The 12,541-nt window shown below is 48.1% G+C and overlaps 1 protein-coding gene across 1 annotated transcript in view; it reads left to right on the forward strand.

The window, feature by feature from the left end:
• LOC119164680 (uncharacterized) overlaps positions 1 to 11,450 on the forward strand; it is a 97,081-nt gene extending 85,631 nt beyond the window's left edge. The window contains exons 10-11 of the mRNA XM_037416898.2: positions 8,321 to 8,666; positions 10,355 to 11,450. Of these exons, the coding sequence (XP_037272795.2) occupies positions 8,321 to 8,666; positions 10,355 to 10,675 (667 nt within the window). The 3' untranslated portion in view covers positions 10,676 to 11,450. The remainder of the gene's footprint in view (positions 1 to 8,320; positions 8,667 to 10,354) is intronic.
• The last annotated feature ends 1,091 nt before the right edge of the window (positions 11,451 to 12,541 follow it).

The following is a 12,541-nucleotide window of genomic DNA, read 5'->3' on the forward strand; positions in this document are numbered from 1 at the left end:
AACACAGCATTTTCTCTGCGTGTGTACTTATTGTGTAGCAGCTGATGATGGATCGGCACATTGAGGCAACTTAAGCATTTAGCTCATTTCGGGCATTATTCTTTAACCTTCTATTCAATTGTGAACTATTCTTTCGATCGAGAATTGCTAAGCTTATCCAATTGGCTACAACACGGAGATTCACCAACGTCTGTGATATTAGTAAATAATGTGAAAGCGTTGAAGAGTTTTTTTCGCAGAAATTCTGGCATTGGTGTCAGTGTGGACGTCATGGGTTTTGAGCGACAAAATACTTTCTCCATAACAGAAATAAGTAGAAAGGTGCAATTTCAAGATGCGATGGACAATCGAACCCAACTCGTTTACCTGACAAGCATGTGCCCCGCCGCGGTTGTCTAGTGGCTAAGGTACTCGGCTGCTGACCCACAGGTCGCGGGTTCGCATCCTGGCTGCGGCGGCTGCACTTTCGATGGAGGCGAAAATGTTGTAGGCCCGTGGGCTCAGATGGATGGATGGATGGATGGGTGGGTGGGTCGGTGGGTGGGTGGATTGGGTGGACGGATGGACGGACGGACGGACGGATGGACAGGCGGACGGACGGATGGACGGACGGACGGTCAAAATTGCAGAAGTTTGCTAAGAAATGCTTCGCATTTAAAACGTTTGCAATAGAGCACAAAAGGAAGTAAACATTGCAACCTTTCAAAAGCTTCTCACAAAGCACCAGGAGAAATTCTAGTTAAACGCTGACAGTTGTGTTCGAACAAGAGCGTAATGACACCAGAAGTTTTTTGATTAGTTCATTACAAACGGGGAGAATCAGCACTATGAAGTGGTCCAAAATCATGATGAGAGGAAGCGAGCTCGAGACCCTTGCTGCTCGCCTTTCTTAGCTTTCGGAAACCAAATCTCTCCCATAGGCACCGCGCACTGAGCAGAGGGAGGTGCGTTGCTCACACTGGCCCGCCTCAGTTCTTTGCATTGACCGTTAGGGGCGAGGAGACGACGACGAAGGGTCTATTTCATAGAACGCTTGTACCCTTGTCTCAAATTTTCTTTTGTTTTACCGCAAATTCTGGGAGCTGCCGCTCCCTCCATGCGAGAATGGATGAAGAAGCATCTCAGGATTTTCGAGGTGGACAACCGCTACGTCTGGCAGCGGCTAGGAAACGTGGGAGTACGTCAAGTGGCACAGACAGTGAGGCAACGGAGCTCTATTCCTACGGTTTTGAGTCATCGGATGACGACTACACAGTCGTCATGAGCCACAATGCAAAACGAACACTGCTACGAACATCGTCGACGACGAGTATATCCACCGTGCAGGCTACCGCGCAGCATTGGCCACACACTATACTCTTCATGGCTGTGGACCCTTCAGCCAACCTACGGCGGCTTAACAGGCAAGTCCTCTCTGCATACCTCGAAGGACTCGCTCCAAATGAAATTAAAGATGTCAGGATCAACTCATGGAAGAATTTTCTGGCAGTTGATGTTCTACACCATAGTGCACTGCAAAGCCTACAGAACATCTAGGAAATCGACAGTCACAGTTAAATCAGTGATCCCCACTAACTGTAAGGGCAGTGTTGGCGTCATTTATGACGTGGACATTTCCATTCCCGCTGACGATTTCCCAATCTTGATAAAGCCAACTAGAGACGACATCCTCATCAAGCACATCACAAGGCTTGGTCAGTCACGATGCCTGAAGATTGTTTTTGAGGGAGACAGTCTTCCCCCACACGTCCAAGTTGGCCACGTTCGCCATCAGGTCCGTCGATACATACCGAAGCCCCTACAATGCTTAAGATGCTTCAAGATGGGACATGTCAAAAGTAGTATGTACCAGCAATGTCGTGTGCCCGCGGTGTGCCGAATTTCAGTCAGAGGACACCTGCCACGCAACTGCGTTCAAACGCTCCAATTTTCACGGCGCTCATAAAGCGTCGCCTAAAGATTGCCCACGAGTGAGAAATGAACGCGCGGTGCTGAAACGCATGGTGCGCGACAATTCAACGCACAGGGAAGCCGCTGCTACTGTCAGGCGGCGTCGGCGTCACCACAAAAGATCACGCAAGGTGACATCTACCGATAGAGACCCGTCATCTCAAGCAAGAAGAACTGGCCCCCCATCGTCAAGCTCTGTGAAGACGGATACACCAAAAGCAGAATCAGGGTCAAACCTCCCACTCGTGAAGAGTGGCCATCACTTCCACGAACACATCTTGTTTCAGAGGCGCATCGATCCCCGCCAACCTCGATGCCATCACGAACCACTGATGAAAAGACAACTGAGAATCGCCAGGTCATCAACATGTTGCAGACCCTTATGAACGCAATGTGCAGCATGAACACCCCATTAGCGCAGAGCGCACTCCAAGTGCTGGACACCTTGAGTCCGGTACTTGCAGCTCTAAGGTAAAACGATGGCCCGCAACATGTTATCCTTTCGAGAGGAGGTCAAGAACGCATCTGTTCTTCAGTGAAATGCCAGAGGACTTAGGGCGCGTAGGTCCGAGTTCCGGCAATATGTATTCACGAACCAGTTCTCCATAATTGTGATTTGTGAACCGACCCTGTCAGCTCAGATGAGACTGTCTGGATATGAGTGCTTCATGTCTTCTACCCATGGAGAGCGCAGCAAGGTCGTTGTGTTCATACGGCACGACTTAACTTATGTTCATCCCCCTGTACCCCCTGACGAAGAAAACCAGTACGTTTGCCTAACAGTAAAAAACAAGACCACATTCACCATCATCGGAGCCTACTTACATCCATGAAGTCGTCTAGACTGTGAGCGCTTGCGCAGAATTTTGAATTCAACTTTCCAGCCATGGGTGATAACTGGTGACTTCAATGCCCACCAGTACTTATGGGGAAGCTCCAGGGTCAACACTAGAGGTAGACAGCTAGTGTCTTTCGCTTCTGAATGTGAACTTATCCTCGTGAATGACGGCAGCCCTACTTATCTGCGCGGATCGGCCTATAGCAGTTGCCTGGACCTCACTTTCGTCTCACGCTCGTTCACACGCAGAGTGCACTGGTTTTCGGATTTGGAAAAAAGGGGTAGTGACCACATCCCAACATACCTGAAGATTGACGGCTTTCCAAGTCTCAAGTCCTCCAGAGTCGTCCAGTGCACTGATTGGCCAAAATACAAGTTAATCAAGGAAGACTATGTTGGCACCTCACCTTTCAACCTAGAGGACGCAATAAAGAGTGCCCTACAGTCAACGACGCGTTCGCTTCCGGTGAGCGCATCTCGCACTGATATGGACATTGATCTCGAGAAACTCCGAGCGATTTGTCGTCGTGCAGAACGACGTTATAGATGCACGAGGTCACTTGATGATCTGAGACTGGCCAGACGCACACAAAAGAAAATACAGCGTCACATGGACAAGTTGGACAAGCAACGATGGGTATCTTTTTGCGAGTCTTTGGATCTCAGAAAGCCTCTGTCACTAATCTGGAGAACTGTCTGGGGTCTTCGTACAACCATTACTCAGTGCTACCCATTAAAATCTCTGGCACTTCACTTACGCTGCGAAGAGATTGATGTCGCAGATTCTTTCTGTCGAAGGATGGCCTGCAGCTCAAATTCCACTTGGACAAAGACACCCGACTATTCTGTATCCTCACTTGATCCCCGAATGGAGATTTCGTTTTCAATCGACGAGCTAAAGGCTGCGCTTGCTTTGTGTAGACGTTCTTCAGCGCCAAGACCTGACGGCATCACTTACCGCGCTCTGTGTCACCTAGGAGATCAAGCTCGGCAGGCACTCTTGCAGCTGTACAACGACTCCTGGCAAACTGGCATGGTTCCACAGGAATGGAAGTCAAGTCGCCTGATTCCCCTTCTCGAAGCCGGCAGGTCACCCTTGGACATTTCCTCTTACCGCCCGATCGCCGTCGCAAGCTGTGTGGGAAAAGTTATGGAAAGGATGATCGGAACACGTCTGGAATGGTACTTTGAGTTCTACGAAATGTATCCAGATGCCATGCCTGGGTTCCGACGAGGCCGCTCGTCAATTGACAATGTAGTTGACTTGGTGAGATATGTAGAACACCAGAAGGCCTGCAAACGGTTGTCTGCTGCTCTGTTTATTGACGTTAAAGGGGCATACGACAATGTCACCCACGAAGCCATTCTCAGCGCACTAGGAGTGGGACTCGGTGGCAGGATATATACGTGGGTTCAGAGCTACCTACAGAATATATCATTTCACGTGCAGACAGAGAATGGCCCGACACCCGAGTACTACTGCAGCCGAGGAGTCCCGCAAGGCGGGGTGCTAAGCCCGACGCTGTTCAACCTAACACTCATTAAACTAGTTGGCAAGCAACCAAGCAGTGTACGACTTTCCATTTATACTGATGACATCTGTGTGTGGACATCAGGTGTGACTCGACTTCAACTTCGCACTCGACTTCAAAAGGCAGCAGCAGTGACATCGTACCACTTACGCAAACAAGGGCTTGAAATTGCAAGTGAGAAGTGTGCAGTCGTGGCTTTCACCAGAAAACCAATGTCCGCTTACGGCATATCAATTAACGGGCAGTTGGCGTCATGCAGCCGGAGTCACAGGTTCTTTGGAGTCGTAATCGACCGAAACCTGTCTTGGACACCCCACGTAAACTACGTGAAAAAGTGGCTGACTGCCCTTTGTCACTTATTCAGGTTTCTTGCTGGGAAATGTTGGGGAATGTCTGTCGAGTATATGTTACAGCTGTACGAGGTATGATTTACTGGATTCCTGTGGTATATCCTACCTGTTATATCTAACACGCGCAAAACGAACCTGCGCACAATCCAAAGTATTCAAGCCCAAGCGCTTAGGATATGCCTTGGTTTACCCCCTGCGCATCGACAGCTGAAACAATTTCTATTGCACAGGACTACTCGATCATGACGCACATCACCATTGAAACGATGCGTACGTACCTAAGGCAACATGCTAGGAATCCTTTCCACCACTTGGCAACCCTCGCTACTGAGAGGCCCCGCACGAAATTTAGTGCAATTGTATGTGCTCGTCGTGGGTCGTTTACGTCAGGTTTTACGCATGCTGAGAAACTGGTGTATCCTCCGTGGTGCCTGACACTTCCACAAGTACGTGTTTCAATTCCAAGAATACAGAAAAAATTGAATTTGCCTTCATCAGCCCTAAAACAATTGAGCTTGAGCCATCTGAACGAAATGTACAACAACCACGTGCACGTATACACCGATGGTTCAACCACAGCGTCTGGTTCTGGTGGTGCGGTGGTGATTCCAGCTAGAGGAATCACTCTGCGAATCAAACTGCCACATGTCACTACGTCCACAGCGGCAGAACTTGCGGCTTTGCGTGGCGCCCTAGAGTACATCAAATCCTAAAGACCGAGTAAATGGGCTGTGTTTTCCGACTCAAAACCAGCCCTACAGAGCAGGCAGTCAGTCCTTCGACGAGGTTGCCATGAACAATTAAATTACGAAGTTGTCAAGCTTGTTCACCACGTCACATAAGCAGGCCACGAGGTCAAGTTTCAGTGGCTTCCTGGCCATTGTGGGTTCCGTGGCAATGATTCCGCAGACAACGCGGCCGCACATCGCACCAAAAAGAACACGCCCTTCCGATTCGTTTGTCAAGGACTGACGCTGCAAAGCAACTTAGTCACCTGGCAAGTAGTCCGAGTCTGCAGGAGTGGAACACCCCAAACATAAGATATACGAGACTATACCAAATAAACTCTCGACTGGAACTTCGACCTCCATCCGCACTTCGTCGAGGTGAAGCTTCACTTCTTTGTCGCTTTTGGTTGGGGGTTGCCTTCACAAAAGCATATACAGCCCTCATCAGATTGACCGACAATGCCGAATGCGACGTCTGCTGCACCAAAGAAGACATCGACCATCTGATATGCCATTGCCCTCGATTTGCCTCTGAAAGACAGAAGCTTTCGGACGCATTGCGACAATTGGACGATCGGCCACTCTCTGTGCAGATGCTACTGGAGCACCGTCATCGCCTTTCGTCGGCTCAAAAAGCAGTCAAAGCTGTCTTGTGCTTTTTGAGGACTACAGGCCTATGTGACCACCTTTAACTTTTGTGTAGCGCCACCGCTGCATACGCGCCAGCCGATTGACTGACAATCCTCCTTTTTTTTCTTTCTTTTCTCTTTCCTCTCTCTCTCATCTTTATGTCCCCTTCCTATTCCCCCAGCGTAGGGTAGCAAACCGGGCATGTGCCTGGTTAACCTCCCTGCCTTCCCTCTTGTTGTTTATCCCCCCCCCCCCCATTAGGGGCACGCAGAAAATAGACGCGTGCTCGCGTCCCCCAAGTATCTCGGCCACAATCCGCCAACAGATGCAGGGGGCGTGACGCGTGTCGCATATCACCTTCACCTAGGTGATCTCAAGGTTGCTTTTTAAAGACGATAATCTTGCTTGGGGACATTGAACGCAAAAAGTTTAGTCTGTCTGTCTTCACATCTGTCTGTTGCCCGCTCTTAACGGTATTTTAAGATGCACCGGACGAAGCCCCAAACGACCGACCCCGTCCGCCGCGCCCACCAGTATTGCTCGAGCTTCAGCGTTCATACTTGTGCGATTTTCAAATAAAAAGCAACTATCGCACATATCTGAGCACAATAACAACACGTATATATTCTGTATGTGCGTGTTTTACTAGAAAAAGCATTCATACGTAATTCCAGGGACCTTAGCGTTTATCACGCTGCTCTGACCATGCAACTCTTGCACGACAAAGCATGTGTGCCCAACGCTATGCTAAGAAAACATGGTGGTGGCACCTACCCGTTGCCTTGCGTCTACATTTTATCACCTCTGAGATGAGCGCGCACGCCGCACGCTTTGTTTTCTAAGATAACTGCCAGATAGCGCTCATGTGTTACGTGTGACGTGGCTTGAATCACTCGTTCGCTTCCACTGCACGCTCGAGGCCCTCTGACGCAGCGCCTCCAGAATACCATTCACCGATTTTCTGGCGCAGAACATCAGATAAACGTTTTGTTCACTCTCTCCAGACGCAACACTATCGTCTTTCGACGATATTTGCAGAGTAACATGAAGGTTTTGGCGCCCATTTTTTATCTGCTAGGCTATGTATTCTGGAACTGCAATCAGACTGGAAAACTCGACTGAACGGTGCCTATAGCCGCTACGGCAGCAGTGATAATGGTCACGTGCGCATGACGTCCCAGAGCAAGCCCGATTCTCGAGCGCACGATGGACGTTGTTTTGTTGACCAGCGTTATTTCGTGGTCTACTTCCTGTTTCTGCAAGATGGATGCCTCACTGTACGCTTGTCTGGAAACACTGGCTTAGACGCTGTAAATACATGAGCATATTAAGTGCTCGAACTCGCAGGATCATTTTGTTTTCAGGGATGGAGTCTGCTCGATGCACTAATTCCGGCGACACGAATGCACGCGAAACTCAAGAGCATTAGCCTTGCATCTCCTTGAAAGTAACGGGACAAAAAGGAAAAAAACGCGCATAGTTTCTTTTTGTCTCGTTATTTATGTGAAGTGTTATTCTACTCGAGCAACAAATTACAAAAACTTCACATGTTGTATAGAATAGTTTTTGCCCTGTCACGCGCTAATGTATGCGACGACCGTGCGCAGGTGTCTGCGTAGAGCACCGACGTCACAGCACTACCGTCTACGTAGGGACATTTCTAGGTCTACGTAATACGTCCTTCTATGGGCGCCCCGCGAAAGGAAGGGCAAGCAGCGTTATTCTTGAAATTTGACCCATTTCCACAGCGCGTACCATTGAAAAATCTAGCAGACGTGATCGTTGATGCTCTAAGCATGCATCGCGCTTGGCAGTTCAAAATCGTCGAACCTGGTGAGTGGCCCTTTTGGTGTCTGCTAACGTAGGTAGTACAAAGATCGCAGGAAGTTAAGGGCCAAAGAAGGTTAGTTAGGCTGTTCTTACTATTTGCATGTTGCGAACTTTTTCCTAACTTTCTCTTTAGTGTATATTGCAGAATAGGTGGTCACTCTAGAAATTGCGCGAGATTACACGATTGTTTCAGAGTGCTGCGTTGTTTTTTGAAGTACACGGCACATGACCGCCCGAGTCCATGCTTTCTGATCGGTGAATTTCCTCAAGGCTGGCTAGTAACTTAGTATGAACTTTTAGACTATAAGCCACTTTTCTAATAATTTTTGTATCAACGGTGTTGTTTCGTTTGGACGCGTGTGTACGTGTTGGTGTGTGTGTGTGTGTGTGTGTGTGTGTGTATTTGAGTGAGCACGCGCATACCTTAAACATGCTACAGGTGACACACTTTCATTGTCGCAGGCACCTGCATCTCAACGCCGTCCTACAGGAGCCCGCCACACTGGGGGTGTTTCGTGCTCTGCAAGTAAACAGCAGCATTGAAACGCTCTTTCTGAACCTCATCACCTTCGAGAGGAGGGTCGTTAGAGCGCTGGGCCGACTGGTTCTGCACAACAAAACGATCAACTTGCTCTCCATAGACCTCGACAAAAGCCGTGGAGATAAATGGAGCCAGCTGCGAGCAATCTGCCGAGAGCTCAAGCAGACCGTTCCGCAAAACCGCTATCTCATATCGGTCAGCGTGGTTCTGCAGGGAGACAACCGCGCTAGTGACTTTCTGATCAAAGAGACTCTTAGGCACAACTTTGTAAGCATTCATTAGAGCATTAGTATACCTGGCGCGAGCATCGTTCGACCTGCATGTTTTTAAGGCTCGGAGCCCCACCGTGATAATTGGGGATGGCGCCGTGCAGATGTTACGGCGCACAAGTATGGTCGGGAAGAACGGTCGACAGTTCTGGCTCGTCCGACAATGTACTCAAGTCTAAATCTTTTCTACAATTATTGCTCAAACATCGGCTCAGATGCCGCACGATTAACGTATACAGGTGCGGAGTACGATGGCACCACGAAAAAAATAGAATGTACCTGCACTAAAATTCGCTTGTGCAAATATCAAGTGCTACGAGTGGCTCGCACAAACAGCATCTCCCACTACGGTATGTGATCGCAGAATGAACTAGGTGTGACATAATACCTTGATTTTGCCAAGGTGTTCCGGCACGTAATCCTCTGTGTATCCGCGTCACTCCACTGCACAACCCATGCAAGTTTCTGGTTCATGAAATGGCCTCGCCAATGCGCGGATATTTTCTCTCGGCTACAGCATTGTCTCGAATTCCCACTAGGCAGTCACGACACAAGCACCACGGTTCCTTACAAGCCCCGATAGGACAATATAGCACTCAAGCAAATGATTTCACTAAATATATTGGGAAAGAATACACACAGAGGAAAATGCAGTTACGCTTGCCAGTATCCTTGAGAGTCGGCTCTCCTTCATACGGAGATGGTAGAGTGGTAAAAAAAAACTGAAGGCGACTTTTACTATGGCTAATGTGTGTGCCTAGGAGTGATCGCACCTCGCTGTTCGTTAGCCCTGGTGTTTCTCTATTGTTAACAATGTTCGTGGTTCCGACGCTGAAGCGTATCTTCGATATCCTCTCTGACAGCTGAAAATCTTAGCTGCTGAAATCTAAGCTACTCAAAAACTCCCCAAATTTTCATTGTCCTGGAAGCTGTTCGGCCATTCCCTTCAACCGCGTTTGGATTCCACGTCATGACTGCCCAATGTCACCCTTAACTTCAACCAGAATGGTCAGAATTTGTTTTTATAAGAAGTATGAATATTTGGATGACTAAAAGTATGTGCTAGAATGGAAAAGGGTAACGAGCGCGTCACCTAAGTGCTTGCGCAACACAAAAGGTAAAACAAATAATGCAGGTGCTCCTGATGCTGGCACACCACTTGCGTTGGCAAGGAACAAGCACTGATGTATTTGACTTTTTGCCTGCGTGTACATACAGCAGTTTCCTTATCTGCCTTGTCATCACTCTATCGCATCATGCCGAATGAACATGCATTCCAAGACAAAGCTGGCAATGCTCAAGACCACTACATAGTTAACTAAATTTTGAAGGATTATAAAGTCGAGTATACTCGAAAATTAATATAACCTAAATCTTGTAGTATACTTCTGAAGCTGTTGTCCCCCCGCCACCTTGGCAAGCGAGCGAGTGACCAAGGCGGTCACAAGAGCCTAGAAAATTTCACGGTAGCCGGCTTTATGTGCTTAGCCTGGTTTCAAGGTTGTGTAACATCAATACCCACAGTGTTTAAAACTGCAAAGCTTACACAAGAACGAAATTGTGGCACATTTCTTTCTCGGTTGCACGAGAAGTACGGTTTCTGCGACGGTGTCAATTCATGTTTACTTGAGAACAGCCTAGTCTCTCTTCTGGCTCATTCCAGCATGATCTCACGGCTTTACGCAGGCGCTCGTCCACCAGGCAATCCAGTTCGTCAACGGCTCCATGAACAAGTCGGAAGGGCTGGCCTTTGAGACGCTTCGCAGATCATACTCCGTAAGGCAGGTGATGCAGGACGAGTTCGGCGTAGCCGAGAGCGATGCGTGGGTGAAGATCGGCGAAGCTAGAGACCGCCTGAACAAAAACTACTTCATCTTGACAAAGGTGGTACAGCGTGGCATCGCTTGCAGCAGTGGTGAATACACGATTGCCAGCCTGAACGAAAATCTCCTGGCCCGCCTTTGCAGCTATCTAAGCCTCAGCGATGTAATAGATACGGACACCTGACAGCCTATTGTTTTGCAATGATTTTTTGTTTGCCAGGTTTAAGGGATACTTGTGCGTTGTTTCAACTACAGTTACGTTGTTTATTTATGCCTAACTTACAAAAAAGAAGAGCCCGTACCTTCTTACCTAATATTCAAGCACAGAAGCGAATACGTTTTGGGACCCTCATGCTAGCAAGCTTTTCACCTATTCACGCTCCCCCAAGCATCACACGGTCTCGATTATCTTGTAATTGCCTTAACGCGATCACTTGAAATCCATTCGTCTCAAGTGACCTGTAGGTGAACCTTGCTGAGCTTTATCAGCTCGCCATATGCAGCAGTTCATTTTATGGACTCTGCAGTGCTGCTGTCAAAGCAAAGCATATTATAAGAACTTACGCCTTTTTGGCAAAGCGTCTTCGCATCTACTGTTTAAAAGGAGTACTTTGTGCATAGCTCTCACTGGAAATGCAGGACTCATTTCCTACTCATTGGATCCTTTTTTTTTCTTCCGTTTAAGCTCAATATTTCAAGTGTTTCATTTAGGAGTAGCCAATAACTCAAACATACTTCTTCTAAACATCACCTCTGATTTAAGCGCTGCCTCTATTTGTCCTCTTGATGTAGCGGTTGCGGATATCTTGTCCGGCCATGTTTTATAATATCGTTCAGAATTTCGCACTTTCATATTTCTCTCGTGGCTGTGAAATATTCCACGACAAAAGTGCTTCTTGTATAGTTTTTTTCTTTAGTGTTCTACGATGAGTAATAAACATATATTTTCTGCATTTTTACTCCTAGTCTTCTTACGAATCGCCGCACACGGTGGCGGGCTCGATTGCATGTCGCAACAACATCCCCATTTTGGCAATGTTCAAAAGCGCTCTTGCGCTTCAGTTTTTGAACTATTTAACGAAGATGAATTCGAAAATGCGAACTCAAGAGGATGTCAATGTCTTGTTGAAATCCGGGTCGTTAGAGATGTTTAGTGCAGAATAGATTTTGTTCTCTAATAGATATCTTGACGCAGACCAGCCAAATTTTCTACTCCCAACAGTTTAGCGTTGAAAGCGAATGCCCCGAAATTCCACTGCATGTAATCCTGGCACTGTCCGCATGCATCGCCATGTGACCCACACCCGCTTGGCTGATAAATATGTTCTTCTGGGTGAGATCTTCGCAGGGAATCTGAGGCTAAAAACTGGTTATTGTTTTACGCACATATAGAGTAGCGTGGCTTCTAACCAGAAATTTAGGGAGGTTGGTAAAGGACATGTTCATTTTGCTTTAGGAGATGATTTAGACTCTAGCCAATTGTTTTGAAGAAACCCGACGTTTTGAAACCGACTTAGTTCCTTCCTCAGGCCGCGTTGACACTGAGCATTCCGGCCGCCGACAGTGCTCCGAATCCGGTTCGGCGGCGGCGAGATCAGCCGAAAGGGCCCTTTCCGCGCCGATCGCTCTCAGACCGATTTTTGCGGCATCTGCCGCCGAATCGGTCACCGCGGACCAATAGGAGCGCTAGTCAAGGAATTTCGAAAAATGGCGGCCAAGCCCTACTCGCTTGTTATGCTGCAGTGCACGTAACTGAATGTTGAAACCAACGGTTGTTTAACCTACTCTGTGCCAACTTCGCCTTCGTATTTCGTGAAAGAGGTGACCGAGCTTCCTGTTGGCGTGACCGAGCTTGTTGCGGTCTTGCAGAGCAAAACAAACCCACCAACGCCGCTGGCGTCGGTGGTTTTTCTGCTCATCGTGCTATACAAGACAGCCACTTGCCAGCAAAGTAAGCATAACTGCTTTTTCTTGCTCCTTGCGTACGAGAATCGTCGAAGTATACACCACTGGATAGCGTAGTAGCGTCTGCGAGCCGCGACAACAACCG

This window comes from Rhipicephalus microplus, chromosome 9 (assembly GCF_043290135.1).
Source record: "Rhipicephalus microplus isolate Deutch F79 chromosome 9, USDA_Rmic, whole genome shotgun sequence".
Classification (NCBI taxonomy): Eukaryota; Metazoa; Arthropoda; class Arachnida; order Ixodida; family Ixodidae; genus Rhipicephalus; species Rhipicephalus microplus.